General features: G+C 40.6%; 1 protein-coding gene across 1 annotated transcript in view; it reads left to right on the forward strand.

Moving 5' to 3' along the window:
- PRKG2 (protein kinase cGMP-dependent 2) overlaps positions 1 to 26,003 on the forward strand; it is a 59,422-nt gene that overhangs the window by 20,006 nt on the left and 13,413 nt on the right. Inside the window, exons 4-10 of the mRNA XM_063309961.1 lie at positions 2,073 to 2,178; positions 3,417 to 3,480; positions 10,517 to 10,594; positions 16,101 to 16,195; positions 17,114 to 17,182; positions 19,720 to 19,818; positions 22,888 to 23,038. Of these exons, the coding sequence (XP_063166031.1) occupies positions 2,073 to 2,178; positions 3,417 to 3,480; positions 10,517 to 10,594; positions 16,101 to 16,195; positions 17,114 to 17,182; positions 19,720 to 19,818; positions 22,888 to 23,038 (662 nt within the window). The remainder of the gene's footprint in view (positions 1 to 2,072; positions 2,179 to 3,416; positions 3,481 to 10,516; positions 10,595 to 16,100; positions 16,196 to 17,113; positions 17,183 to 19,719; positions 19,819 to 22,887; positions 23,039 to 26,003) is intronic.

Here is a 26,003-nt window from a genome sequence, read left to right on the forward strand (position 1 = left end):
CTGGGTGACACAGACCCTAGTTGCGGCCCTGGCCGAGGCAATCAGCCCCTAGCCATAACAATTCCGTTCACACTCCGATCTAGCACCCCCTCCCATCTGGCGACATGAAGTCTGCTCACACCGGTGAGAGAAAGATGGAAGATGCTCCAATAAGAGGGTTCTGTGAACCTTTGATCGCAGAGTCTGACAATTACTTTATTCTGAAGGGTCTTACCAGAATTAAGTAAATTAGACATATTCATACATTTCCTACAACCTTCCAGCTGAGATAGCCTATACTTAGCCATGCCCAGTCTGATACTTAGAGTGTTAATAGCATCTTTTGTAACTGTTATCTCTACTCTTATCACCAAAAGAACAGCCACCACATCCTTTTCTGTCCAAACTGTTGCATTAGTGAGTAAGGGGAAGTTGGTGGCAGGATCTTCTTGGGCAGCTTCAAGACAAAACAAGAAACGGGTTCTCCCCATCACCAAAACAGGAAAAAAAAAATCACCTGCTTCTGATTCCAATTGTAGCTATGAAATGGCTATCGGGATATAAACATGTCTGTGTGTAAGTAATGTTTATCTGACTACAGCCTCCTCCTGATAGGAAGCCTGAAAATATTAGAAAGTTGATGGACCCTTGAAATACCAAGAATTGACATCATAAGTTCTTCCAGATGAGATCTGTGTTGTGCAATTGCCCATTCATAGAATATTACAAGGATTCCTGTTGAATTGTTTTCTGTTTGTACCCTTTCCCATGGCTACTTCCATTTTTTATATTTTTACCCAGTAATAACCATGAAGGACAGAAGGGTAGAATGGCTACACAGCATTTTTGTTTCTTGATGGATATTAGTAGAAGCTCTCTATCTGAAAGTTTTAGCTCCATCTTGCCTTTCTAAGAGACATAAAGCAATCGTAATACCACTATTATATGGCCCTCAATGACTTGTATGATATTATCATTACTCCTGCCATGTTTCCTACTTGATAAAAGAAGGGAAATGCACAATTTGAGGACATCATGAATATTATCTTATTAGAGATGAGAATGAAGAAAAAGATGGAATAGAACTGACCAGTGTCACTAAATCTGATTCCCTGAAAATGGTGCTGTGCAGTCACATTTGTTCAGAAACCTTGTAAATTTCTCCCAAAGGAAGGTTGTGTTCTCCAGATGTTACTAATAACACAAAGGTTTAACAACAACATTGCATCACCAGTGTACCAAACTACACAGATTTTCAGGTTTCCAGTCAATGTATTTCTAATGTCATCACAAACATTCCTTATACATTTATCCATAAAGACATCTAACAATTAAGGGGACATTATCTTGTCTTATTCATTGCCATTGTTGAGCCATTTGCTAAGCATTCAGTTTGTTCTCATTCAGGCTTTACTGCCACGGTACAGTATATTTCTCTTATTTCATTCAGCAACCAACCTTCAATTCCATATTTGTGTAAAACATTCCGTAATGGAAGCCTATTCACTCCTGACACATTTGGTCAATATGCCACAAGCATAGCCCAGTTTTCCCCCAAGCATGCTCATAGTTTTCCATGCAAGGTAGGATCTCTAATCTAGAGATCCTCATGCATGCTAACATACTGTGGAGGTATATGCGTGCATTCAGAATATTTGTGTGTTTTTTTCTAGTGAATATATGGAGGTATAGAAGATGTCTACATTCAAAATTAGTTTCTTACACTATTTGATTTATAACTTTGGAAGGTATTAAATAACAGTTGAATCATTATTCTGAAATGCTTTGGGCAACTGCATTTATTAATCTACAATATTTGTAGGTTGTCTCTGAAAGAAAATTGGTAAGAGGTGGTGAACGAGGTAAACAAAACAAACAAACAAAAATCATGTGATAATGACTAATAAGATGTCAAACTGGTTGCAACTCTTCAGTGTTAACTCCTGGTAGAGGAAGTGTGAACATATTCTCAGTAGCACAGAGAACTTTAGTAAACATGATTCCTTGAGAAAATGTGTTCTGAATGTATATGTATATTGTCCTGTATGCTAGAATTGTCAATTTTTTTGTTTTCTTTTCACTTTTTTTTACAGCTGTCACCAGTGTGAAAACATGGGCATTAGACAGAGAGGTTTTCCAAAATATCATGAGAAGAACAGCTCAAGCAAGGCATGACCAATATAGAAACTTTCTGAGAAGGTAAATGTGGCCTGTGCATTCCCCTCCTTTCTTAATATCAACAGATAAAAATGGGATATTCTGAGACAAGACTTTGTCTGGCAATCTTGTGGTCTCATTTGTAAAGTCTTATGTTCTCAAAAAAAAAAAACATAAAAGAGGGAGAAAAATGAAATAGCTGCATGGAGCGTTTTGGTTGGTGGTTCTTGGATCCTTCTGCCTGGAAGCATTCTTCCTGCTTTTAGAAGATAGGTGGATTGTATCTTACAACCAATTCTTAGATCCAGAATTATCACTTAGTCATGATATTGAAATGAACACATTGCAGATCAATCTGAACATTCTCTAGGAGTTCAGTTTTGAATACCTCTATTTTGGTTCTTTACTGCAAATATCTACATAATTGGGAGTCACACATGCAGCTCTATCTTGGTCATTCGTGAATTTCAGTGTGAAAATAGATATTACAAACACAACATTGTTTACATTAAGGGTCAAATGAAGAGTATTTGCACAAAGAGGTATTGCCTCTTGCTCTTCATTTTCCACGTCCACCGGTTTTGTTCTGCGGTGTTATTCATCTCTCTGAAGCACATTTTGATTGAAGAGGAATGGGTGGGGCAGTGTTCTCAACTTTGGCAACTTTAAGATGTGTGGACTTCAATTCCCAGAATTCCCCAGCCAGCAATTCTGGGAGTTGAAGTCCACACATCTTAAAGTTGCCAAGGTTGAGAAACAAGGTTCTATCAGTATTTATTTCATCAGTGGACAGAAAATTGTGGTTTTCACCCTGTTTTGAAGGTGGTTATGTAGGTTAAACAAGTATCAATTGCTGATATTGTTGACATGAGTCTCATAGATAACCTGTCCTTTTTAATGACACCCATTTAGTAGTAACGTCTCAAATCACAGTTCTTTGAAGAAACATGGAACTCAGATTTAAAATGCTATGTTGTTATCCTAGTAATAATACTCAAGCCAAACTGAAAGAACATATTTTGGGTAAAAATTCCTGCAAAGGATGATTATAGTGGTTTTTCTGTACCACTGTTGAACTTCCATTTATATGCAAAACTCCACCATTAATCATTCATGTTAACTATTTTTTATAGTTAATACCCATAATATGCATATTTTTAGGAATATCTAGCTGTCCAAGAAAGAACTAAATTCAAAACACTTCAAAAGTTACGATTAAAACTGAAAGCTGAAATGTATAAAAATTGAATTCAGTGGATTTCTTTGGTTTTTCTTTTAAGTGTTTCTTTACTGAAGAATTTACCCGAAGATAAACTAACCAAGATTATAGACTGCTTGGAAGTGGTAAGTCATGGGACCCCTAGTGAAATGCATTTAACCGTATTTAGCTGTTTAGCAAACTTGCTCTAGGATAAAGTCAAACCAAGTTATATATTACTTTGTTCTCTGATTAATGTCTGAATTCTAGTGTATGTTTGTTTGTTTGTTTGTTTATTTATTTATTAAATTTTGCCACCACCCATCTCCCCCCATGGGAGGGACTCTGGGAGGTTTACAACAACAGTAAAAGCATCAGATATTGTAAACATCAAATACAGTATAACAATATAATATAAAACATAAATACAGTATAAAATCCAGATGGCAATGATAGCTATAATACCACTCATGTATATCTAAAGGGTCACTTTAGGGTACCAGCCATCTCTAGGAATGATTACTTCCCTCCCTGCCCCAAAGGTGGCAGAACCAGGTTTTTAGTTTTTTGCGGAAGTCCGGGAGAGAGGGCGCTTGTCTCACCTCTGGGGGAAGAATGTTCCAGAGGGTGGGAGCCACTGCAGAGAAGGCCCGGCTCCTGGACTCCGCCAGATGGAATTCTCTTACAGACACGGTCCGCAACATGCCCTCTCTGCATGACCGGGTGCGACGGCGATGAGACAGTCCCTCAGGTACCCTGGACCCATGCCATGAAGGGCTTTAAAGGTGCTAACCAACACCTTGAATTGCAATGTTAATTAATGTTATCTAATCTGGGCTAAATAAGTTTATTTGGTAGCAAATTTAATGTGCAGAATCTGCACATTATTCGGTAGCAATAATGTTTATTCGGTAGCAAATTTAATGTGCAGAAAGACCCATTGTGCTGGAAGTTGCCATCCTTGCCTTTCTGAAGTTCATACTGAAATCCCCAGAACGACTTTCTAAACTGTACCGCTTCCCATGTATTTGCTTTAGCAACATCTAATTTTTGGTGACTAGCATTTCTATCACCAGACATTACATAAAACAGGCAAATCGTACTGCCTAAGTGGCTGAAACTAAGGGAAATAATGTCTTACTCCAGAAGCTTGAGACAAAAGCTGCCTGTGGAAAGTTCCCAAAATATATCAAAGCAGTCAAACAGGAAGGAAGGAAGGGAGGGAGGGAGGGATTTAGCTGCTATAGGAAAGCTATACATTTAGTCCTTTCATAGTAGGGGGAAGGGAAGAGAGACTGACTAACATTTGGAGTCTAGAGGTCTGTATTTAGGGGCTCTTAAAATAGCTTATGGAATTGTAACACTTACCTGTAAAAATGTGACATGCTGTGATGCTTATCTCATGTCACTACAGGTAGTCCTCACTTAACAACCATTCATTTGGTGATAGTTTGGACTTACAATGGTGTTGAAAAAATGACCGGTTCTCACGCTTATGACTGTCACAGTGTCCCTGCAGTCACATGATCACAATTTGGGCACTTGGCAACCGGTTCACACTTATGACCGTTGCAGTGTCCCATGGTCATGTGATCACCATTTTCAACCTTCCCAACCGGCGTCTGGCAAGCAAAATCAATAGAGAACTGTATGGTTTGCCTAACGCCCGTGGTGATTCACTTAACGACTGCCACGAAAGGTCATAAAATCAGATCGGATTCACTAAATGACCACTTCACTTAGCAACTGAAATTCCAGTCTCAGTCGTGGTCGTTAAGTGAGGACTACCTGTAAATAAATATCTGTGGTAATGACCGATAAAAGCAACAATGGGTAGCTTTCAAAAGAAAGATCAGGATATTCTGGCCACCTTCTTCCATTGTACTTTTGAAATATAATGATTTGTATTTGGAAAAAATCTCTGAAATCCATTATTAATATATCTGCCTTTTTTTCTTTTCCTTTTCTTATACTTTAATCAATGTAAATGAACAATTTTGTATTTGAAGGGCTAAGTGAAATTAGTCTGGCCAAATTGGTTTATTGTGCACATATTCTTACATAATCAGGGATTTACATGTTCCAGCAGTACAAATGGTAAGAAAAAGGAATTTATTTGTACACAGGAATGTTGCAGAGCCATTTGATTATGAGAAATATAGTCTGAGATATATTAACTTTGGAAGCCATTTATGCTCAGCTTTTGTCTGTAAAATTTTTCCTCCCTCCCCCCCACAAAGCTGATGTGTTGCTGAGTGACCTGAATTTTTCCTGGGCAAGTCAACACGCTCCTTCCATTTGGCAGGGAATTCTAAAGAGACCAACTGCCTGTCTTCAAAATTATGCAACTGCAACAACAGAATGCCTTCGCTGAAATCATTGTCTAGCACAAATTGTTTGCAGAGCTGGCCTGACTGCATAAGCCGTAGCCCAAGTCATTTGTTTCAGGCTGCCATATTTTAGGTACCAGATAGCTGTCCTACAGCAATTTAGGCCATGGCTGTCTTAAGCTCAATATCGTCCACTCTGACCTGCAGCCGTTTGTTAGGTTTTCAGACAGGAATCCCAGCTGTACTTTAGCAAAACGCTCACTTGTTAAAATAAAAGGCTCACTTAAAATAATTTAAAAAAAGACAAAACACTGCCCATCACTGTGATAAAGGAGGGCAGCAATAATGGTGCAATTCTGAGGGACTGAGGGAGGCTGAGAGAGTGAGGCTAGGGACCCATATGCAAGCAGTGGGGTTTCCAGATCTAATTTTAGGTGCATTAATTCAGGGCTGGAGGTCTGAGATGTAAGAAGACCCTGTCGAACCAAACCACAAGTTTGTACTATAGGTAGTCCTCATTTAACAACCACAATTGAGACCGGTGTTTCAGTTGCTAAGCGAAGGGGTCATTAAACGAATCCGAACCAATTTTACTACCTTTTTTGCGGTGGTCATTAACTGAATCACCACAGGCATTAAGCGAACCAAGTGGTTGTTAAGCAAATCATATGGTTCCCCACTGATTTTGCTTGTCAGAAGCCATCCAGGAAGGTTGAAAATGGATGCTGCAATGGTCATAAATGCAAACTGGTTGCCAAGTGCCCAAATCATGATCACATGACTGCGGGGATGCTGTGACAGTTCTAAGTGTGAGGACCAGTCATGAGTCCTTTTTTTCAGCACTGTCTAAAGTCTGAACTGTCACGAAATGAATGGTTGTTAAGTGAGGACTACCTGCATCTACATACTTTGCCACCATATAATAATAATTTCTTAAATTTATATGCTGCCCAACTCCCAGCGACTATGGCTGGTTTACAATTGTTAAAAACATTTAAGAAGAAAAAAGCAATACAAAACAAGAAAAAAAAAAACAGCACAAGGCAGAAGAACAACGATGTCAAAGAAAACAAATCTGGAGGGGAACAAAAAGTAAGAAAAGGGCGTCAGTCATCCCTGCCAAAGGTCAGGGTGAAGAGCCAGGTCTTTAGAGCTCTTTGAAATACCAGTAGGGTGGGAGTCATTTGAATTTCAGGGAGAACCTCATTCCAGAGGTCAGGTGTTGCTACAGAGAAGGTGCGCTTCTGGGGTCCAGACAGATAACGTTTTATTGATAGATTCCAGAGTGCACCAACCCTGTTAGATTGAACTGGCCAGGCAGATACTAAGGGAGGCAGGCGATCCCTCAAGTAACCAGGCCCTAGGCCATGTAGGGCTTTATAGGTGGCAACCAGCACCTTGAATCAGGCTCAGAAGCAAACTGGCAACCAGTGCAGCTCACAAAGCAGAGGTGTTACATGGGCATACCACTGCATTCTGGACCAGCTGAAGCTTCTGGGTGGTCTTTAAGGGCAGCCCCATGTAGAACACATTGCAGTAGTCAAGCCATGAGGTGACCAGGGCATGAGTGACTGTCTGAAGAGCCCCCAGTCTAGGAAAGGGCACAACTGGTGCAGAGATGAGGTTGGACAAAAGCCTTTCTGGCTACAGCTGCCACCTGCTCATTGAGCAGGAGCTGTGAGTTCAGGAAGACCCCCAAATTGCACAAGGTCCTTGAGTGAGGAAGTGCAACCCCATCCAAGAGCAAAGTTGGACTATTCCCAGGTCTGGGTGGTCCAAACACCCACAGCCACTCAGCGTTGATAGGGTTGAGTCAGAGACGGTTCCTCCCCATCCAACTAGCCACGTTGTTTGTCCATGTTGCAAAAGCTCATGGAAGACAGCTAACACCATACTAAATTCTATTGTATGGGGACCCTTAAAAGTATAGAGCAGGGCTGGGAAAACTTTTAATCTGCAGATGTTGCTGGATTAGAACTCACATTATTTCTGACCATGAGCTCTTATGTTAGGTTCTAATAGCATTAGGAATCTGAGGGAAGAAAACTAATATGAGGTTTTTTCTTTCTCCTAATCTTACAGTTTAAATCAGATTTTTTCAACCTTGGCAACTTTAAGATGTGTGGATTCAACTCACAGAATTCCCCAGTCAGCATACCTGGAAATGTTGTAACGCAACTGAAATCAATATAACGAAGCTAAAACATTAGCATGAATAAAAAGTTGTGGTTGGGCTCTTCTACTGGATACTTCTCTTTAAGGAAAAAAAAATCTTGCTTGGGTTCCTTTGCAGACTTAAGTAGTTTGGGTCATGGCATCCATGGGGGTTGTCAACAAAGGTCAAGATGGCGGTCATGGCAGGTGGAGCTTTGTCCCTTTGTATATATGTGCATTATTGATGTAGATACAAAAGGGGCGGGGCTTCTATTGCACTGCTGGGATTGCCCCCTTGATTTTTTTGGCCCAGTTATTTGGGTCGCTGAGACATCCAGTTTCTCTTAATAATCTGACATGTTTAGATGTGTGTGTCTGTGTGTAGGAGGAATGGAGGTGGTTTTGCCAGCATAAAAATCACATTGTTAGATAATGAAACATGTCATTATGACACTGCAACCTCTTGGTTTATTAGGAAAGTAACTTCTAGCTTTTTTTCTCCCTTTTATGGATTTATTAGGAAAGTAACTTCTAGCTTTTTCCTGCCTTTTCTCTTCACTCAAGGAGAGAATCATTTCCATAAGAATGCAGTGACATTCCTGTAGCCCACAAGATTAACATTTTATTCTTCTTCAACAAAAGAATACTTTTCTCTGTTCTTCAGAAGTAATTAAATATTGCTATTGATGTGGAATTTCTTCTCCATTATAAATTAATTAGATCACAAGATGAATGATTAAATATTTAGCATTTCTCCAGCTATAAAGGAAGCCTGTGATGGGAAAGTTTTATGTATTTTAGCCGCAGTCTAAGAAATTTCACTTGACCAGTTTGAGCAACTTCATCAAGAATCCAACAGGAAACCTCTGCTCTTCTTTCAGGATCCCTAGAACAGAGTGAATTAAATTGTTTTGGAAATATATTCTTTAATGTAAACTTTGTTAGACCCTCTGTCTTTCTAGAAGCAATTAAGTTCCTCTTTGAAAGTCCAGCATGTTTGCCCCAAAGATCTAATTTGTATCTCTTTACTGCCAATACCCAAATCTTCCTCCTAAACTCTCCATGCCATGCATTTATAATTCTTCAGTTTCACTGTTTATATGATGAAGATGGGCAGCTGTAATGTCCTAGAACTTGAACATTTTTGTAAGCTCTGACATTCTTAATTGTATTTTTAGTATTGTATCTATGGTAGCCTTCCCAAACATGGTGCTGTCTGTGTGGTGGACTTCTACATCTAGAATTCCCACTCAGAAAGCCTCTTATTTAAGATCCAGAGACTGGAGCCACCAGGATGATATTCACTAAGGCCCAATTCATAGAAACCAATCAATTTTGATTGTTCTCTTGCATGTCTCCTACATCTGGCAGAGTTGAGGGATCACTTCCATTTCACCTTCATGGAATCTGTATTTCATGTCAATCCTATTTAAAAACAGTGTGTGTATGTATGCATGTATGCATGTACATATGTAGATCGATTTGAAGCCTGAATAATCATTACCTTTGGTTTATTGACCCATATTAATGACCCATTGATTTCAGTGGGTTTACACTGACTAAATCTGAGCAGCTGGTCAAAGGAAGCAAAGAACTGTAGAATTACTTTGTGTAAATAGTCATGCCACGTTCTTTAATTGATGTATTTGGATTATCAGTTAGTTTTAAACCCCTTGCAATCGTTTAAAAAGACATTCATGTTTAATTGATCAATGTTTTTATAATTTATGCAGAATAAGACATACTTGCTATGGGGAAAATGCAGGCAGTGGAGCCAAAACAAAAACTTGGCTTTTGTTCCTCCTTTCAAAAAGCTGCTGTAGCTTTTTTGAATCTAGCTTTTTAGAATTTGCATTATTTTTCTGGCAGAGAAATACTCTGCTCTCGCAATATAGAAAGCCTGCAAATACAACAGTTGTTATGTAATATCAATATCATCCTTGGTTGAAGGTCTGTACTTCAATGCACTTTGATTAAGCAAATTGATTAATATAATATTTATATCTAGGTCTGGACTGAAGGTTTGGTAGGAATTTAAATAATTTTCTCTAGTAATCCAAACATACTTGATGGTATGCTAGAAATTGCCAGTGGTTTCAGGTTAGTCCCTTGGGAAGATCTATATTTATTTAATTCGTTTATTCAATTTACATAGCCGCCCATCTCAAACTAGTGACTCTGTTACATCCTGTGATGTGTAGCTTCTCCCCCAATGAGGCGCGGACTCAAACTTAGGCTGGCTAAGGAAATCCGGTTTATTGGGAAAGGGTACGGTCACGAGAGAAAGACGGGAATGAGCACGTGTTGCGCTCATTCCCTTAATATACACGCGTGTCAGCCTTGCCCCTTTCCGCCCTCCTTTGTCCGTACGTCCGTTCCCGGCCCTCTTGATGGGCGATCCCTGTGGGGCACTGGCCTTGATGGGCGATTAGGGCGGATGCCGGCCGAACGCCATTGTCCTTTTCCGTGTGCGGCCCAGGTGTGTGCCCTGGGGCCCTGTGAGGTGGGCCGGTGATTATGTTGATGGCTGCCCTGGCTTGGGCGAGCCATCTGTGCAATTGTTCTTGAGGGGATAAGCCTATGCATACTTCCTACCCCTCCCTTCTATCAGGAAGGCATGATCACGTTGTGAGGCATGCATGCCTTAGAACGGGGCATGACACATCCTATCATTACCTGTGTTTGCTTTGCCCCACAGGAATACTATGACAAAGGTGATTATGTTATCCGCGAGGGAGAAGAAGGAAGCACCTTTTTTGTTATATCCAAGGGGAAGGTAAGGTACCTGACAAACTTGTGCAACTGTATTTGGCCAATGGACCATGCGTGAAGCTGCATTTTCTCCAATTTGTTTCCTGAGAGATAAAGGATATTCCATTAAGTCTATGAGAGCCTCAGAATAGGATATTGATCCATCTCTTCAAGGCAAGATGCTATCCCGAAGTGACAGGTCAGAATGAGACATGAGATCATTAGGAATTAATTGGCCAGTGAACATCTGGGTCTCTAAGCTGCCAGACAACATTTAAATTAGTTGCCCAGTCATATGCATGCCTCTCCACAGCTATTCTTGTTTTAGCTGTATATCTGCCATCTGTCCATCATTTACTAAAATCTGCACATGTTTCAGTAATAGCAATGATGATATCAGAATCAGATATCACCAGCCCTGAATAAAGGAACATCTCAGCAGCACTCAAAACTATTAGGAAATGCACTTCCTGGTCTGGAGCAAGAAAGGAAACTGTAGGAAGGAATTCAGTGACCTGGAGAAGCCACTCTGTGGGCCTTGGTTTCCCAATTTCAGGCAACTAATCCATGCAAAAAGATTTAAACTCTCTCTCTCTCTCTCTCTCTCTCTTTCTTTCTTTCTTTCTTTCTTTCTCAGATTCTTGAGGGGTCATATAAAGTAACACAATAGTATAAAACATACATCTAAGAAATCACCAAAAGCAGCATAATAAAATGCAGAAGCAGGTAAAAAGCTAATGGTTAACATTTGAGACAAAGTCAGCCTGATAAAATATTGTAAAAAATAGGCAATTAAACTAGTCAAACAATAAAATGAAAGCTAACCAACAAACACAGTAAGCATAATAATACATAAAAGTATTAGATTAAATATTTCACTAGGGTATTTTATATTCCTGAGGAACCTTTTCCTTATTATCTTTACTAATAAAATTTCTGAAAGGATGCTGCATACCATAAAAATATTTTGGATAGGCATATCCTTTAACACATCTTATTACATGTGTTGGTTTTTCCATAGAAATACCATGATTTAACCATATGGCAAGTGATATGGGAAGGGTCTGATTTCTAGCACTGGGCTGTTGTCAGTTTGGCTGCTATCAACAGGGTAATTAACAGTGTTTACACAACACTGTTTAATTCTGACCTGCTGGGCCCTGACACAATCATTTATATTTCACAAAAGCAGTATGTGGTATGGAAAATAATAACAAAGTATAGCATTTATCAAATTTATTTTATTTATTTATCAAATTTTGCCACCGCCCATCTCCCCCCGAAGGAGTAGTAGCATGAGGATAGATTGGGTCATAATAGGTGGGAAGGAGCAGAACCTCTGGCTCTTATTGAACTATAATTCCCAGCAATCTATTCTTCTCACTTGGCTGTGCTGACTAAGAGTTGTAGTTCAACAATGGGCTACAACAATAGTTACACATTCCTGGCTTAGGAATTATGACAACTCAGATAGTGCAAGGGGGCTAAAGTCTGCCTTAATGCAACAGACTCAGCAGCATCAATGGCTCTTCCAACTCCATGATCCTGCATTGTCCTCCTCATGACAAGGAGGTGATAAGGTTCCAGGAGAGGACTAAAACTGTTGGAAAACACTTCCATGGATGCCCAGCGTGGGCACCCAAGAGATGCAACATTTGCTTTGCTCTTAGAAGGGAAGCAAGGTCTATGTTGCTTCATGGGGCAGCTTCAAAGGGATGCTTCACTCAAAGCATCATGAAAGTGAAGAACTCCTTCAACATTTTCACAGCCCTACTAAAACTAAGCATCAAGTGGGCCATTAAAGAAGGGAGGTTCACTTATGGAGGGCTAACAATGGAAAAGACCTTTTTCCTGGTCATCACCCATGTTTGAAGATTAGAAGGCCTGGACAAGAGCTTTTCATTGTGATCTTAACTCAGGGACATTCAGGGGCCCAACATCCTTTGAACCCAAAAAATATAAAACTAGAAGATAATTGGGAGTTAGCAAGTTGGAACCCCTTCCACTAGATTAAATTTCCTCAAGAGTCTGTTGGGGGTCATATGGTCTATGAGATTATAACCAAAGAGAGTAGGACCTCCTCTCTCTCTCTCTCTCTCTCCCTCCCTCTCTCTGACATCTTCTTTTTCCTCTTTTGGTCACCCTTTCCCCACTGCACCACAAAACAGAAGATACAAGGAAAGGACCCATGGTTCTTTATAGAGAATGGAACAAGTCTCTTTCACAAAGGTTATGGAATCTGTTCTTGGGCTGGCAGGACCATCAGTTATAACCATCAGTTATATGCATCTGCTTTATAAATTCCCTGAAAGTTTATCCTGGGATTTTTCAACAGCCACTCATGGGTGGAAAAGTTGCCTGAAATATTGTTTGTCCACCACTGTTGGTATTTCACTGGAGTGCACACCGCATCAGGGCTTTAATGAAAAAATGGAAAGTGTTCTAGTAACTGAGATTAGGTCCAAAACATACCCAGTAAACTCACAGAAATGCAGTGCAGCAGATGAAACATGTGTTCTCTAAAGTCTGGAAAAAAAGCCATTGGTGCACATATGAGAGAGGCTCGATTTTAATTTATTTAAGGTATTTTTATCTATTTAGACAAGCACAGGCTAGATGGCTAAAAACAAATGTGGCACAACATACCATCACAAAGCATCTAAGAAAACAATATCTTTTAAAAGGGGTCTGCAGTAGAAGTGTGGTGGTGGAGGATAGCTTTGCTCTTTAAAGAGATGGTCAAAATTCCCTTGGTTATTCTCTTGAGTTTAAAGATGACTAAAATAGTTCTTTGGATCTCAGCCAAAGCCTTCAAAAACAGCACTTAAAAAAAACAGAAAGAAATAATTCCTCTTTTTTATGCAGTGGGGGGAGAGACTTAATGAAAAAACATTTATGCGTTTGCTATTGGAGAACAAACAGATCATGCACGAAAAGAGACAGATGGTGTATAACCAGCTGGCAAGCTCTAGAAATAAATACTTATGCTGGCTGCTTACAGGGATCAGTTCTTCTTGGTTTCTGCTGAACAATATTTGCAGAATCTGGAAATGGAGAAGAAAAATTGGATATTTGCTGCCATGTCTGGGCTGCCAAAATCCAGAGTAAATGGCAAGAAAAAGTTACTGAAAAATCTCTTTGCTGCCATCTAGTGATCAACTGGGTTGTTGCAAGCTGGATCTGGTAGCACTAGTATTTGTAAGACATTTTAACAAAGAGGATTGAGAGTTAGAGTCAGATTTTTTTTAAAGCTAGGAACATGCAACAACTACTATTATTATAATTATTAATACCAACATTATTGCTGTGGTAGGACCCACTCCATAAAGTAAGATAAATAAGTCTGTGAACCAGAACATCATTTACATATATTTTATATTTTAATGAAAAAACAATTAATATGATAACTCCCTAAAGTATTTAATATATTTCTCCTTCAATCATATTTAGAAGTACCATTTGGGGGCGAATGGGCTTTTGAACTTCACCTATGATAGGTAAAGGTAAAGGTTTCCCTTGACGCAAAGTCCAGTCGTGTCCGACTCTAGGGGGCGGTGCTCATCTCCGTTTCTAAGCCTTAGAGCCGGCGTTGTCCGTAGACACTTCCGGGTCATGTGGCCAGCATGATGACATGGAACGCCGTTACCTGCCCGCCGAAGCGGTACCAATTAATCTACTCACATTTGCATGTTTTCGAACTGCTAGGTGAGCAGGAGCTGGGACGAGCAACGGGAGCTCACCCCGCCATGCGGTTTCGAACCGCCGACCTTCCGATCGGCAGCTCAGCGGTTTAACCCACAGCGCCACCTATGATAGAATCGTAGAATTGTAGAGTTAAGAGGGACCACAAAGGATCTAGTCTGACCCTCTGCAATGTGTAGGAAAGCCAATTAAACAATATATGAGAAGTGGCTGTCTAGCTTTTTAAACATCTCCAAAGATGGAGAACTCATGACTTCCATAGATAGACCATTTCATTGTTGCACAAACCCTACCATCAGGATGTTTTTCTTTCTGTTTAAGTGAAATCTAAGTAGCTGCACCTGATATCCTAGTTTCTGTGGCTGTGGAATATAGTTCTTGGCCATCTTCTCTTAATCTTCATAATAACTATCTGGGATATTTAATCTTTCATCATTTGTTTCTTGTCCTGGTCTTCATCAGTGCTTTTTGGTATTTCCCCAAGATATATTTGGCCAAAAAAAAAAAAAAAGAATGTATATATAAGACTATGATTTCATTACATTGCAGTCTCTGTGTGCTGGCATCTCTGCATAATACCCACACGGAGGAATTAATTTTCTTCCACTAACATAAATGGGTATTGAAGTCTCCGCCTGAAATAGTTGGCAAATTGCAACAATTGTCTCTAACAGGAGGTTTTTCCATTTAAAGCCAAATGTTATCATCCAGTTTGTTTCATTAGTATGTATTTATTTATTTATTTGATTTGTTAAGGACACCCAACTCCAAGAAGGCTGGTAGTCTAGTTTCAAGGCAGAGGAAGAAATATTTTGTCCACTTTTCCCAATTTGGCCAATTATAAATACTCAGGGCTGCCCTCCTTACATGTTCAGAGACATGGCATTTTCTTTGTCTTTAGTTTTGTTATTTTATGATGTTCAATAAACAGATCATACACATGCATGCATACATACATGCACAAAATGAAATAAATCAATGTAAAATAACCCTTGAACTACAAATCACAAAAATCAATTTTACAGTTAAAAGAAATTAGGGAAGCTACTTTACATCTCTGTATCTTCCTGTATCTGATCCGCTGGGCTACTTTACAGAATTTGGCCACCTTTATATATGTCTCTGGGTCTGGACTGTAAGCAAAAATGCCTTGTGACCAATCTTGATAACATTGGGAAGACTTCAGGAGCAGAGCAAGGTGAGAGTCCCAAATATCATTATAAAATAAACAGCTCAGGAGGACCTGTTTTGTTGGTTCAGTCTCTAGAGAGCTACAGGGACAGACTCTCTTACAATGTTTTCACAAACATTTCACCTTGCCAAAATGAAGGTCTTCTATAATTGGGAACTGATATTAACTCAATCATCTGTGAGCTTCAGAGAACAATTGTTTCTACTCAGATTATACTAACTTGGAACCCATGCTACATCCACTTGCTATCCCTTATTCTTTAATATTAGCTCTGGCACTCTCTGACCCGAGTGCCAAAAGTACCCCAGAAGGAATGCATACCACCAGAACCTTGTCTCCAAAAAGGGGCTCTAAGAAAATTGATTGGAGCCTATCCCTAAAGAGAGACAAACACAAGGAATTACATTCGATTGTAGCCAGTATTCAAAAGACTGTGATCCAGAGATCCTTGCCTCCACTTTCCAAAGTCCAACCTTGAGTTGTAAAATCCCATTGGAACTCCGCTGTGATAAAAATACACAATTTTCTAGCTCTATCACTTAATTGATCGTTTTGGTGAAAGTTAAGGATGAAGTATGTCTATTAAGCTATAATGTATTTATTTCTGATGAGTAATTAGTGGGTCTTCATTTCCTAGGTTAAGGTTACCCAGACCGCAGAAGGGCAAACACAGCCTCAGTTGATTAAAACATTGCAGAAAGGAGATTACTTTGGAGAAAAGGCCTTGATCAGGTTTGTTTAAAATTATTTCTCATTTGGAAACATTTACATCTACTTCCACTGTTATTTACAAACTTGAGGAGCTCAAAAATGGAACAGGGACTGAGAACACAAGATATGGACATGATTCACTAAGAAATTAACTAAAGTGCTATAATTCACAGATGACTGAAAGAGTGGGCATTCATGCTACCATTTTTTTTATATAGGCTCTTCCATCCAAATTGTCTATCTTGGTTAAAGTAGGCTGAATTTTCTGCTTCCAGTAGATGCAGTTGATGGATTTTTCAAGTATATGCTCTGGTGTATGGGGGCAAGCAAGTTCTGGAAAAATTGACCAAGCATAGTCTACTACGCATTAATGAAGCAGTGAAATGGATCCAGTGAGATGTTTTGTTGGTTTAGAGCAGTGTTTCTTAAACTTGGTCACTTGAAAATGTGTGGACTTCAACTCCCAGAATTCCCCAGCCAGCATGGGGAGTTGAAGTCCACATATCTTAAAGTTGCCAGGTTTGAGGAACACTGGTTTAGAGGAAGAGTCAACAATGAAGTGGAACAAAAAAACCCATCAGCAGCTTGTGTTAAAGTTATCCATATCAGGAACATTTAGCAGCACCGAAGTGGAAAGCCTGCAGAGATGATGAAATGGTTGTTCGGTGTTGACACTCCTTTGAACAGAACAAAAAGCAGGGATAGTGATAATGGGAGGATTTAAACCTTGAAGTGGCATTTGGGCATCTAGTCGTTTGTAATTAATCAAACAATGTGATCCTGTCTATGTGTACTCAAAAGTAAGTTATATATTCAGGGAAACAGACTGCTAACAAGTGTAAACAGGATTGTGGCCTAAATCTAAGTTGCCACCTGATCTGTAACTTACTCTTCTTATCTATGTAAAATCAACTGTCTTTGATGTGTTTCTGTTTATAGTGATGATGTTAGGTCTGCTAATATAATTGCAGATGAAAATGATGTGGAATGCCTTGTTATTGATAGAGAGTAAGTATTACCTTCCTATATTGCTGTCTTCTTTCCAGCAGCTTTTCATTGTCACTGATATATTACATCAAGAATGCAGTTTTTCTGCATTCCCTTCACTTCTTTTTCCTTGTCCAAATTTGGGGGAGGCGGGAATTAATGGGAAGGGTAGCAAAACAGCCAAGTGAGAGCTTAAACACAGAAGAGTGAAATGACCTTTGAAGAGAAGGAAGAAGCAAAGGATCAGGAACCACCACCCTGCTCTTCGTTGCAACATGATGTTGCAAGATCCTGCAGTTGTTTGTGTTTACAACAGTTTCTATTTTGTCCTGAAGCTGCAAAAAGCATGTGCTGTGCATTGTGGAATTTTGTTGCCAAGGTACACATGTGTTAGGAAGGGGGGAAAACCTTATGTAATTAAGATGATGACAGAGGATGATATCTCTTCTATCTCCATAAATATACTGTTGGGATACTTCATATGATTTTATAAAAAAAAAAACCACCCAGTTCCCATTTGGATAATCAAGGTTTTTAATTACTCCTAAGTGGCATGCTCTGGCTGCTTAATTAATGAATAAAGAAAATGTGGAAAACCTCCAAAGTAGTGAACATTTAAATATTTCATGTAGAGCAAGAAAAGGCAAAAAGAGCTGGTTTGGTCTAGAGGTTAAGCACCAGGCTAGAAACTGGGAGATCGTGAGTTCTAGTCCTGCCTTAGGCATGAAAGCCAACTGGGTGACTTTGGGCCAGTCACTCTCTCTCAGCCCTAGGAAGGAGGCAATGGCAAACCACTTCTGAAACCTTTCCAAGGAAACTGCAGGGACTTGCCCAGGTAGTCACTAGAAGTCAATACTAACCTGAAGGCAACAAAAAAAGGAAAAGCAGACGGTAGTTATTTTGGGAAAGATTTGATACAACAGTTACCATTTACTGCATCTCTGTTTACTTAGATCGTTGTCTTTATCTTCTCTAACTTTCATATTTTAATCGATTTTTTAAATATATAGTGACTCATGCGTGCAGTGAGACTATGGACAGTAGTTAGCTGCTTTGTGAATTTTTAAAGGCAGAAGCTTATTCCTTTAGATATATGGAATAGACTGACATAATAGGAAAGGTATAAATATGTAAGTTAGACTCCAGTGAGCATCAAGCCATATTAACAGGATGGAAATGAAAAGCAGTGTGAATTCAAAATTGAATTGGAACTCTAGCACTGTTTCAATGCTAGGCAATATTTTAAAATATCACTCAAGCATTTCAGTAGATGTTGCATCTGATATGAGTTGTATGGTATTTCTGTACTTAATTGTATTGATTTTACCAAGGCTACAGTTTCTGTTCTTTGATGTTTGTTAGCATTTATATGGTTTTAAGTTTAATGTTATTGCTGATTATATATTCTCCTGGGAATCTTATACTTTAAGGACAACTGGAAAAAATATCTATAATAAATTTAATGTGGCCCATTTAGTCTTCCTCAAGCTCCTTTGATTTTCGCAGTCCAGGCAGAGAGCAAATGATGAGGGATTTATCAGGTTCCTGGCAGGCTGCATTATACGGTTGTTGATCTGAGTTCAGTTTTGTAGAGCTTGAGTTGTTTGGGTCTATAATAAAGTGATAATTGCCTGCAATCTTATTCAACCTTTGAAAGGTGCAGTCAGATTTTTCAGAGAATTAGTTTATTGCAGCGATGTGCAGTGAATGCTGTGGGTGATTTTCTTTTCAATCATGGCATCAAAAAGGTCAGACTCTCTGGAAATTTTTCTTTTTATTCATTGCACTATAGTAGCTGCTGCTGCTACCGTTACAGTAGGACTGTTGTTGTTATAATTGTGGCTGGGTTCACAAGTCATGCTAAGTTATAATACAGTTTGTTTGGCTTTGACTGACTATGTTGCATGAACAGCTGTTGGGTCTTAGTCAACTAAGCATTGGTAAGCTAACCATGTCTAAGTAATGCATTAACCCCACAATGTGTTTGTCTGCTGCTCAATAATTACAATTCTTTTGACCAGCATTCTCCTTTCTGGTTCTCCTCAGCCAGATATATTTGATCACATTTTGCCTTATTGGCTGGGAATTCTGGATGTTGCAGTCTACCACACTTGTAGAGTACCAGGTTGGGGAATTCCTTAGGCAGTATGTTATAAAAAGGGGACAGGTTGGATACAAAAAGAAAACCCCAAAATACAGCTAACTAAAATGCAAGTATAGGTATCACCCCAAGTAGAGAGGGATGAGAAGGGCTCTCCAGATGTTGGTGGACTATGTTTCCCAGCCCCCTTCAGTAGTCGCCAAGCTGGCAAGGACACTCAACATCTGAAGGGCTACACATTTTACCATCCCTACTCCTGTAATTAACTGGAAAAAAACTAATACAGGTATACTATAAATCAGCCTTCATCAACCCCTGTCACCCACAGCCTGAATGCCCATTGGCTGGGCTGGACATAATTTATGGGATTTAAAATCCCAAAATATCTAGGGAATGCTGCTGCAATTTTTTTCCTAGCAAAAGGATATTTTTTGACTCACTTCTGTTGTGTTTGCAGAACTTTCAATCAAACAGTTGGAACATTTGAAGAACTTCAGGCATACCTTGTGGGTTATGTAGCTACTTTGGCTCGGGATGATGAAAAAAGGCATGCTCAGTAAGTCTTCCAACTGATTCCTGAAACTGTAAAGAAGGTAATCTCACCAATGTTGTGTCAGGGTAGATAGAATTGGAACAACAGGCTTATAAAAATACACAGGAAATCATACCACCTCTGGTGCTGCTAGTTTGGTAAACATTTTGGTCAACAATTTGAAGCTTAAGAAAATTGAGCTTGCAAACATATGTGGAATTTTTGTTTTAGCTGACAGTTAAGAACAATAGAAAATACAAGACTCAGGAATTTTGCTTAAATGAATATAAGATGCTGCCCTTTGCTTCCATCTGTTTTCTACTAGAACTACAGTATTCAGCAATGATACATTCCAACCCAGCTGTGATTTCATATCTGGGCTGTGTTTCCATAGTGCATGTAAGTGACAATTACTTGGCAATTTTTCAAGCTTCCAACATATTTTCCATAATTCAGAGTCCTCACCTCACCTTCTGCTTTTTACATAAATATGTTCTGTTTGGATTCCCTGTACAAGATGATAGGAATCTCTTAAGCATGGAGGTCTAAAATGTTCTCTGAGGTCTTGTATGCAATCTTACGCCTAGTATCGTGCCAGTCATTTCCCCTAAGACCAAACAGACTTACTTGAGACAGTAATTTGCACTGTCCCCCAGTGCAGAGTCACTGACACTTCTGTAATCTAGTTTTAATTCCAGTAAGTGATCCACCATTTCTGTTTAAAACTTCTATATTGTGGGTCACTTCATAAATGTGCTACTTTTATTTTTAGCAAGGGCAGAACAAATATATTTCCAGTAAAAGCTGATCAAGATCACTTGGTACTATCTGCTACCACCACCACTAGTGGAGATACTGATTGAAACCATGGAGATGCAGGCATCCCTCACAGTAATTGTAGATGGTGGTGGGGTCCCCAGTCTTTGTCCCCAATATAATGCTCACTTCTGGCCAAGCTGGGTGGCAATTCTGGGAATCTTGTTATTGTTTTTGTTCTTCTAGTTTTAATGGATTATTCTAGTGGTCTGTAATAAAAAAAACAGGAATCAGTGCTTAGGGTGAAGAAATAACAATTGGTTTTCCAATGAAAAATCCTTTGATTCTTGCTTCATTATTATAAACTGACAAAAGGCCACTGAGAGCTATAATAAAGCGAGATGACTCTTTATTGAGCACATTACTATTTCAGGCCACAGACATGCACACAGAGAGAATGCAATTGATATTTAACGTCTCGTGAAATGTTGCTATTAGATGAAGGCTTTAAATAGCATTGTGGGCAATGCCTGGGGTTCATTTGCATGGATTTTTGACATATGAGGGGGAAGGAGTCCTTGTAAATTTCATTGGACTGCATCACTTATACTTCCATCAGATTTCCCTTAAATGGAAGATTTAAAATTCCTTTTCTCCAGTTAGTGCTCCTAAAGCTTATTCATTATTTTTCTCAGTGCCGGTATTGAATTCCCTGTATTAATGTGCAACAAACTTGCATCCTTATGGTATGCTAGGTATATTTGAATTCAAGGGCACTGAAAAAACTACAGGGTAATCTAAGCAACCTGATTCTGTTGAGTTAGATCAGTCATGATGTCACAGTTACTATGACAGAAACACAGATCAACTGACAAAGGACACTCTCTTTCCCTTTGTTGTTATATCATTAAAGTTAGGCAGCATTGCCCCAGGCACTGTCATGTTGATGTGACATAAACATTCTGCATGATGCCTTGAAGAATCAAGTTCCTACACACATGTAGAAGGAGAACAGGCTCCCTCCTTCTCCCACTCACTCCATTAGATGGTGGACCTGCAGTCAACGTATACAGGGATGCATTTTCCATTGAAATGAATTAGGATATCTTTCTGAATGGCGAGGAACATGGATTGTGCCTTCCACATCTTCTTGTGATGCTCAGGTTCCAGGTCTACTTAGCATCCTTTGAAGGGGTTCCAACGCTTGCCAGAATGGAAAAGAATCATCTCCTTCCCCAAGGCTACCTTGAGTGCCTATGTATAGCAAGGCAAGGTGTAAATCAAAATAATAAATCCATCATCAATGTCATGAGACCTACCACCCTCAACAACCAGGTTGCTGATTCCCCAAAATAACACATTGCCTCCTGATAGAAATCTCCAAGATTCGCCACCCTTACTGCTAGAACCCAGAAAGCAGAGATGTTTGGGCTAAAGCCCAGTACTGATTCAATAGTATCTCTGAAGAAGGCCTCTACTCTTAAGCTCTACTTAAGAGGAGGAAACCACTGAATGTGGTGCTTAGGGTTAGGGGTCAAGCTGGCTAATTTGCTATAAAATGCTCAGCCCACTGTACCCACTCAGATACCGTTGCAACACGTCATTGCGGAAACCGTACATATAGCTTTATTTACTTAGTTCTAGTTTCTGCTGGACAGCTCCTTTGCTAGTCAAGGCTGCTGACACTTTCCACGCTGCTGACCTCTGCTCTGCCCTGCTCTGTTTTGGCAGTATACCACTCATATGAAATTGGCTATCAAGCCAACTGGCCCAGGAGACCTTGCATAAAATGATAGTGCTAGATCACAGGGATAGGTAACCCAGGACCATCCAGGTTGTACTTGTATCCTGACCATGCCAGATTTTAGTAGCAAAATGTCTGGATTTCAGCAGTGCTGTTTGAGAAAAGAGGGGTATTTGGTTTTACTTTGCAGCATAAATTGTGAAATGGAAGCAGGATATGCTAAGCAGAGAGGGGTTTAAGGGTGGGATTATGAGTAGTTCCCATCCTTAATCTCTTCCTCAAAACACAAGCTGAAATGTTTTGCCCCTCTCCCTGTCTCGAAAAAAAAAGAAATGACGAACTATTTCCATATTGTTGCCAAGAAAACAAAATGGGTGTGTCCATGGAGCCACCAGGAGTTGAGCTTGACTCAGAAGAGAGATTACCTTTTAAGCCGGAAACATCCAGTTTCTGAAGGCAGCTTTGGATTCCAACCAAATCACAGGCATATTAGGAAACTGTTTTTTGAAAAGCTCACCAACCATTGCAGAATTTCTCACTTGTATGCTCAATCAGGCTGAACTAAAGAGGACATTTTATTTCTTTTAATGCAGAGTCTCTTCCGTGGAGCGACTACCTAATGTTGTCTCTTTGGAGATGATTCAGTTGAAAGAAAAAGTTACCCAGTTTCCCTCCTCTTGCCCTTTTCAAAACCTGGAAATTGTTGCTACTCTGGGTGTTGGTGGATTTGGAAGAGTTGAACTTGTAAGAATCTAACATTTAAACATCTGACTTTGGATTGGGGGAGAGCTTTGATATAGTTGTGTTCTTAAATTATCTAACCCTTGATTTCCTTTATATACATACTCCAACATACAAATGTCTATTATTGGTGGTCCATATTTGACTAGCCATAAGTACAGTAAATAATGATATGTTTTCCTCTATAGTCTACATCAGTGTTTCTCAATGTCAGCAACTTTAAGATGTGTGGACTTCAACTCCCAGAATTCCCCAGCCAGCATGCTGGCTGGGGGAATTCTGGGAGTTGATGTCCACACATCTTAAAGTTGCTGACGTTGAGAAACACTGATCTACATCCTCTATGATATTAATAAAACTGACTATTCAAATTGTGCTGATCTTTGATAATTACAGGAGGTGTGTGTGTGTGTGTGTGTGTGTGTAGGTGCATAAGAAAGAGAGACAGCATAAACAGCATACACAGCATAGCAAAGCTGGACAAGATGAAACCTCAGAGCTGCATATGGCCCCAAATCTCTCTCTCTCTCTCTCTCTCTCTCTCTCTGACCCCTTTTTCTAAGTACAGTTTACATTAAATTGGTAGCATGGTTTCCTGCTGGTTTATGATAGGAAACACAAAAAAGTTGTAGGATGAATCCTAAAGTGGCTGAGTATGTTGTTTTTTTTCTTAAGACTTCTGGGGAAGAAATGGTGAACTGAAAAGTGGAGCCAATGACCATGGTGGAATGAAGAGCTGGCGAGTGGACCGGCTCTTCGTAATTCTTCTTTTTTGCTTAAACTGTGGTCAGTGCCTTAAAAAGGACACTGAGTTTGCATACTTCCTTTTCTAATCACTTTCGGAAATTGCCTCTTAACTGCTTTTGAGCTGTTAGGAACCTTTGAATCGACAAGTCTGAAAACACTGAGTGAGTTTCCTTCAGTCCTTAGAGAAAGAAGTTTTAAATACAAGTTTAAGGATTTTTTTTTTAAAAAAATGTTTTGTTTTGCAGTAAACAGTAAAAGGGTGATTAGAACTTTGATTTTGGAAAGTTACAAACAGACTAAGGGTCCAGATGGATTTGAAATAAGGTTTTGGAATTAATTACAAGAATCCTTCCCATGGGAAAATGCTGTTGTTTTGAATTCAGGCCTCACATCACTATATGACATGAGGCCTGAATTAGAGTTTGGCTATCCCCTCCCAATTCCCTTATCCTCCCAATAATTGGGTGCGGTAGGGGATTAATAAGGTCCCTCAAGTGTGAATGGGGGCTCCTTCCCTGCGTGTGGGAGACAAGGGGGGAGCCGGAGTGTGAATGTGGTGTGTTAGAGCTCTTACCCCCTGAGTGAGAGACGGGGTGGGGGAGGGAGTGGATGTGATGCCCACTGTTGCCTAGTGAGAGAGGCTGGGGGGGGTGCATAGTGAGTATAGTGAGTGCCCGGGTGATGGTTGGGCCTATCAGTGCCAAGAGCTGGTGTGCTGGGGGGCCCATCATCCCCTCGTGGTTGTGGGAAGTGTGTATGATTGTATGAGAGGATGGAAGGATCCTTACTTCAAGCCAGGAATTCTGGAGGTCCAGAACTGGAGGCAGCTGGACTGGTGGAGCCTGGAGGATATAGGGCAGGACATTTCATTGAGGTGGTGACGGGCAGGGGATGTTATGACGGAAGCCGGAGGGTGAGTCATCATAGAGGAAGATGCTCCAGGTGTTTATTACCTGTAGCGTGTTCCGACCCTCTGGGCTTAAACCCAGGCCCTGGACAGCAGACTCGTGGGGGCCCTGGTCTCCGGCTGCTGCTGCTTAATGCCAAGTCAGTTAATAACAAGGCCCCCCTCATATGTGATTTGATTGCAGAGGATGGGGCAGACCTGGTGTGTATACCGAAACCTGGCTGGGCCCGGAAGGAGGAGTGGCTTTGTCGGAGATGTGCCCAGTCGGGTTTTGGGTGTGGCACCAGCCGAGATGCCAGGGCAGGGGAGGATAGGTGGCAGTTATCATCAGAGAGTCTCTTCAGGGGCCTTGCTCCACAAGTAGCTGGTTGTGAGACCCTATTTTTCAAGTTGGGTGCCCAAGAGCAGTTGGGAGTGTTGCTGCTGTACCAGCCTCCCTGCTGCATAGCAACCTCTCTGCCTGAGCTGCTGGAGGCTGTCTCTGGGTTGGCGGTGGAGTTCCCCAGGCTTATGGTTCTGGGGGACTTCAACCTGCCATCCCTGGGGCAGGCCTCAGAGGCAGCCCGGGAGTTCATGGCTACCATGGCGGCCATGGGCCTGACTCAGATTATTCGGGACCTGACTTGAGATAGGGGCCTCACTCCAGTCTTGGTTTTCTTGTCAGAGCAGTGGCAATGTGACCTGAGGGTAGAGTTACAGCTATCCCCATTGTCATGGTCAGATCATGCCCTGGTGACCGTGAGATTCTCATATGCCACTCCCCTCCGCAGGGAGGCAGGACCTATTTGATCAGTCCGCCCCCAGCGACTGATGGACCCAATGCAATTTCAGAGGGAGCTGGGTGTTATACCTGCAGACTTGCTGCATGGTCCAGTGGAGTCCCTGGCTGCAGCCTGGAATAGGGAGGCAACTGGGGCCCTGGATAGGATCGTGCCTGTGTGGCCTCTCTTGCCTCATTCAACCCGACACTCCCCTTGGTTTATGGAGGAGTTGAGGGTTTTGAAGAGGCTTAAGAGATATCTAGAGTGCCGCTGGAGGAAGACAAAGACTGAACCCGACCGGACACAAGCTAGAGCCGCAATTAAGGCCTACCTTGTGGCGGTAAGAGTGGTGAAACGTCAGTATTTCTCTGTTCTTATTGCATCCACAGAATGCCGCCCAGCAGCCCTGGTTAGGATCACCTGATTCCTGTTAGGGAAAGGGGTCCTGGAAAATCATCTACAGGGCCGTGCTGAGGAGTTTTCGGAGCAACTGCAGGATAAAACCACTTGGATTCACTCTCAGTTGGACTCCAAGTGTGAAACAGGGTCTGGG

Source organism: Candoia aspera, chromosome 8, assembly GCF_035149785.1.
Source record: "Candoia aspera isolate rCanAsp1 chromosome 8, rCanAsp1.hap2, whole genome shotgun sequence".
NCBI lineage: Eukaryota > Metazoa > Chordata > Lepidosauria > Squamata > Boidae > Candoia > Candoia aspera.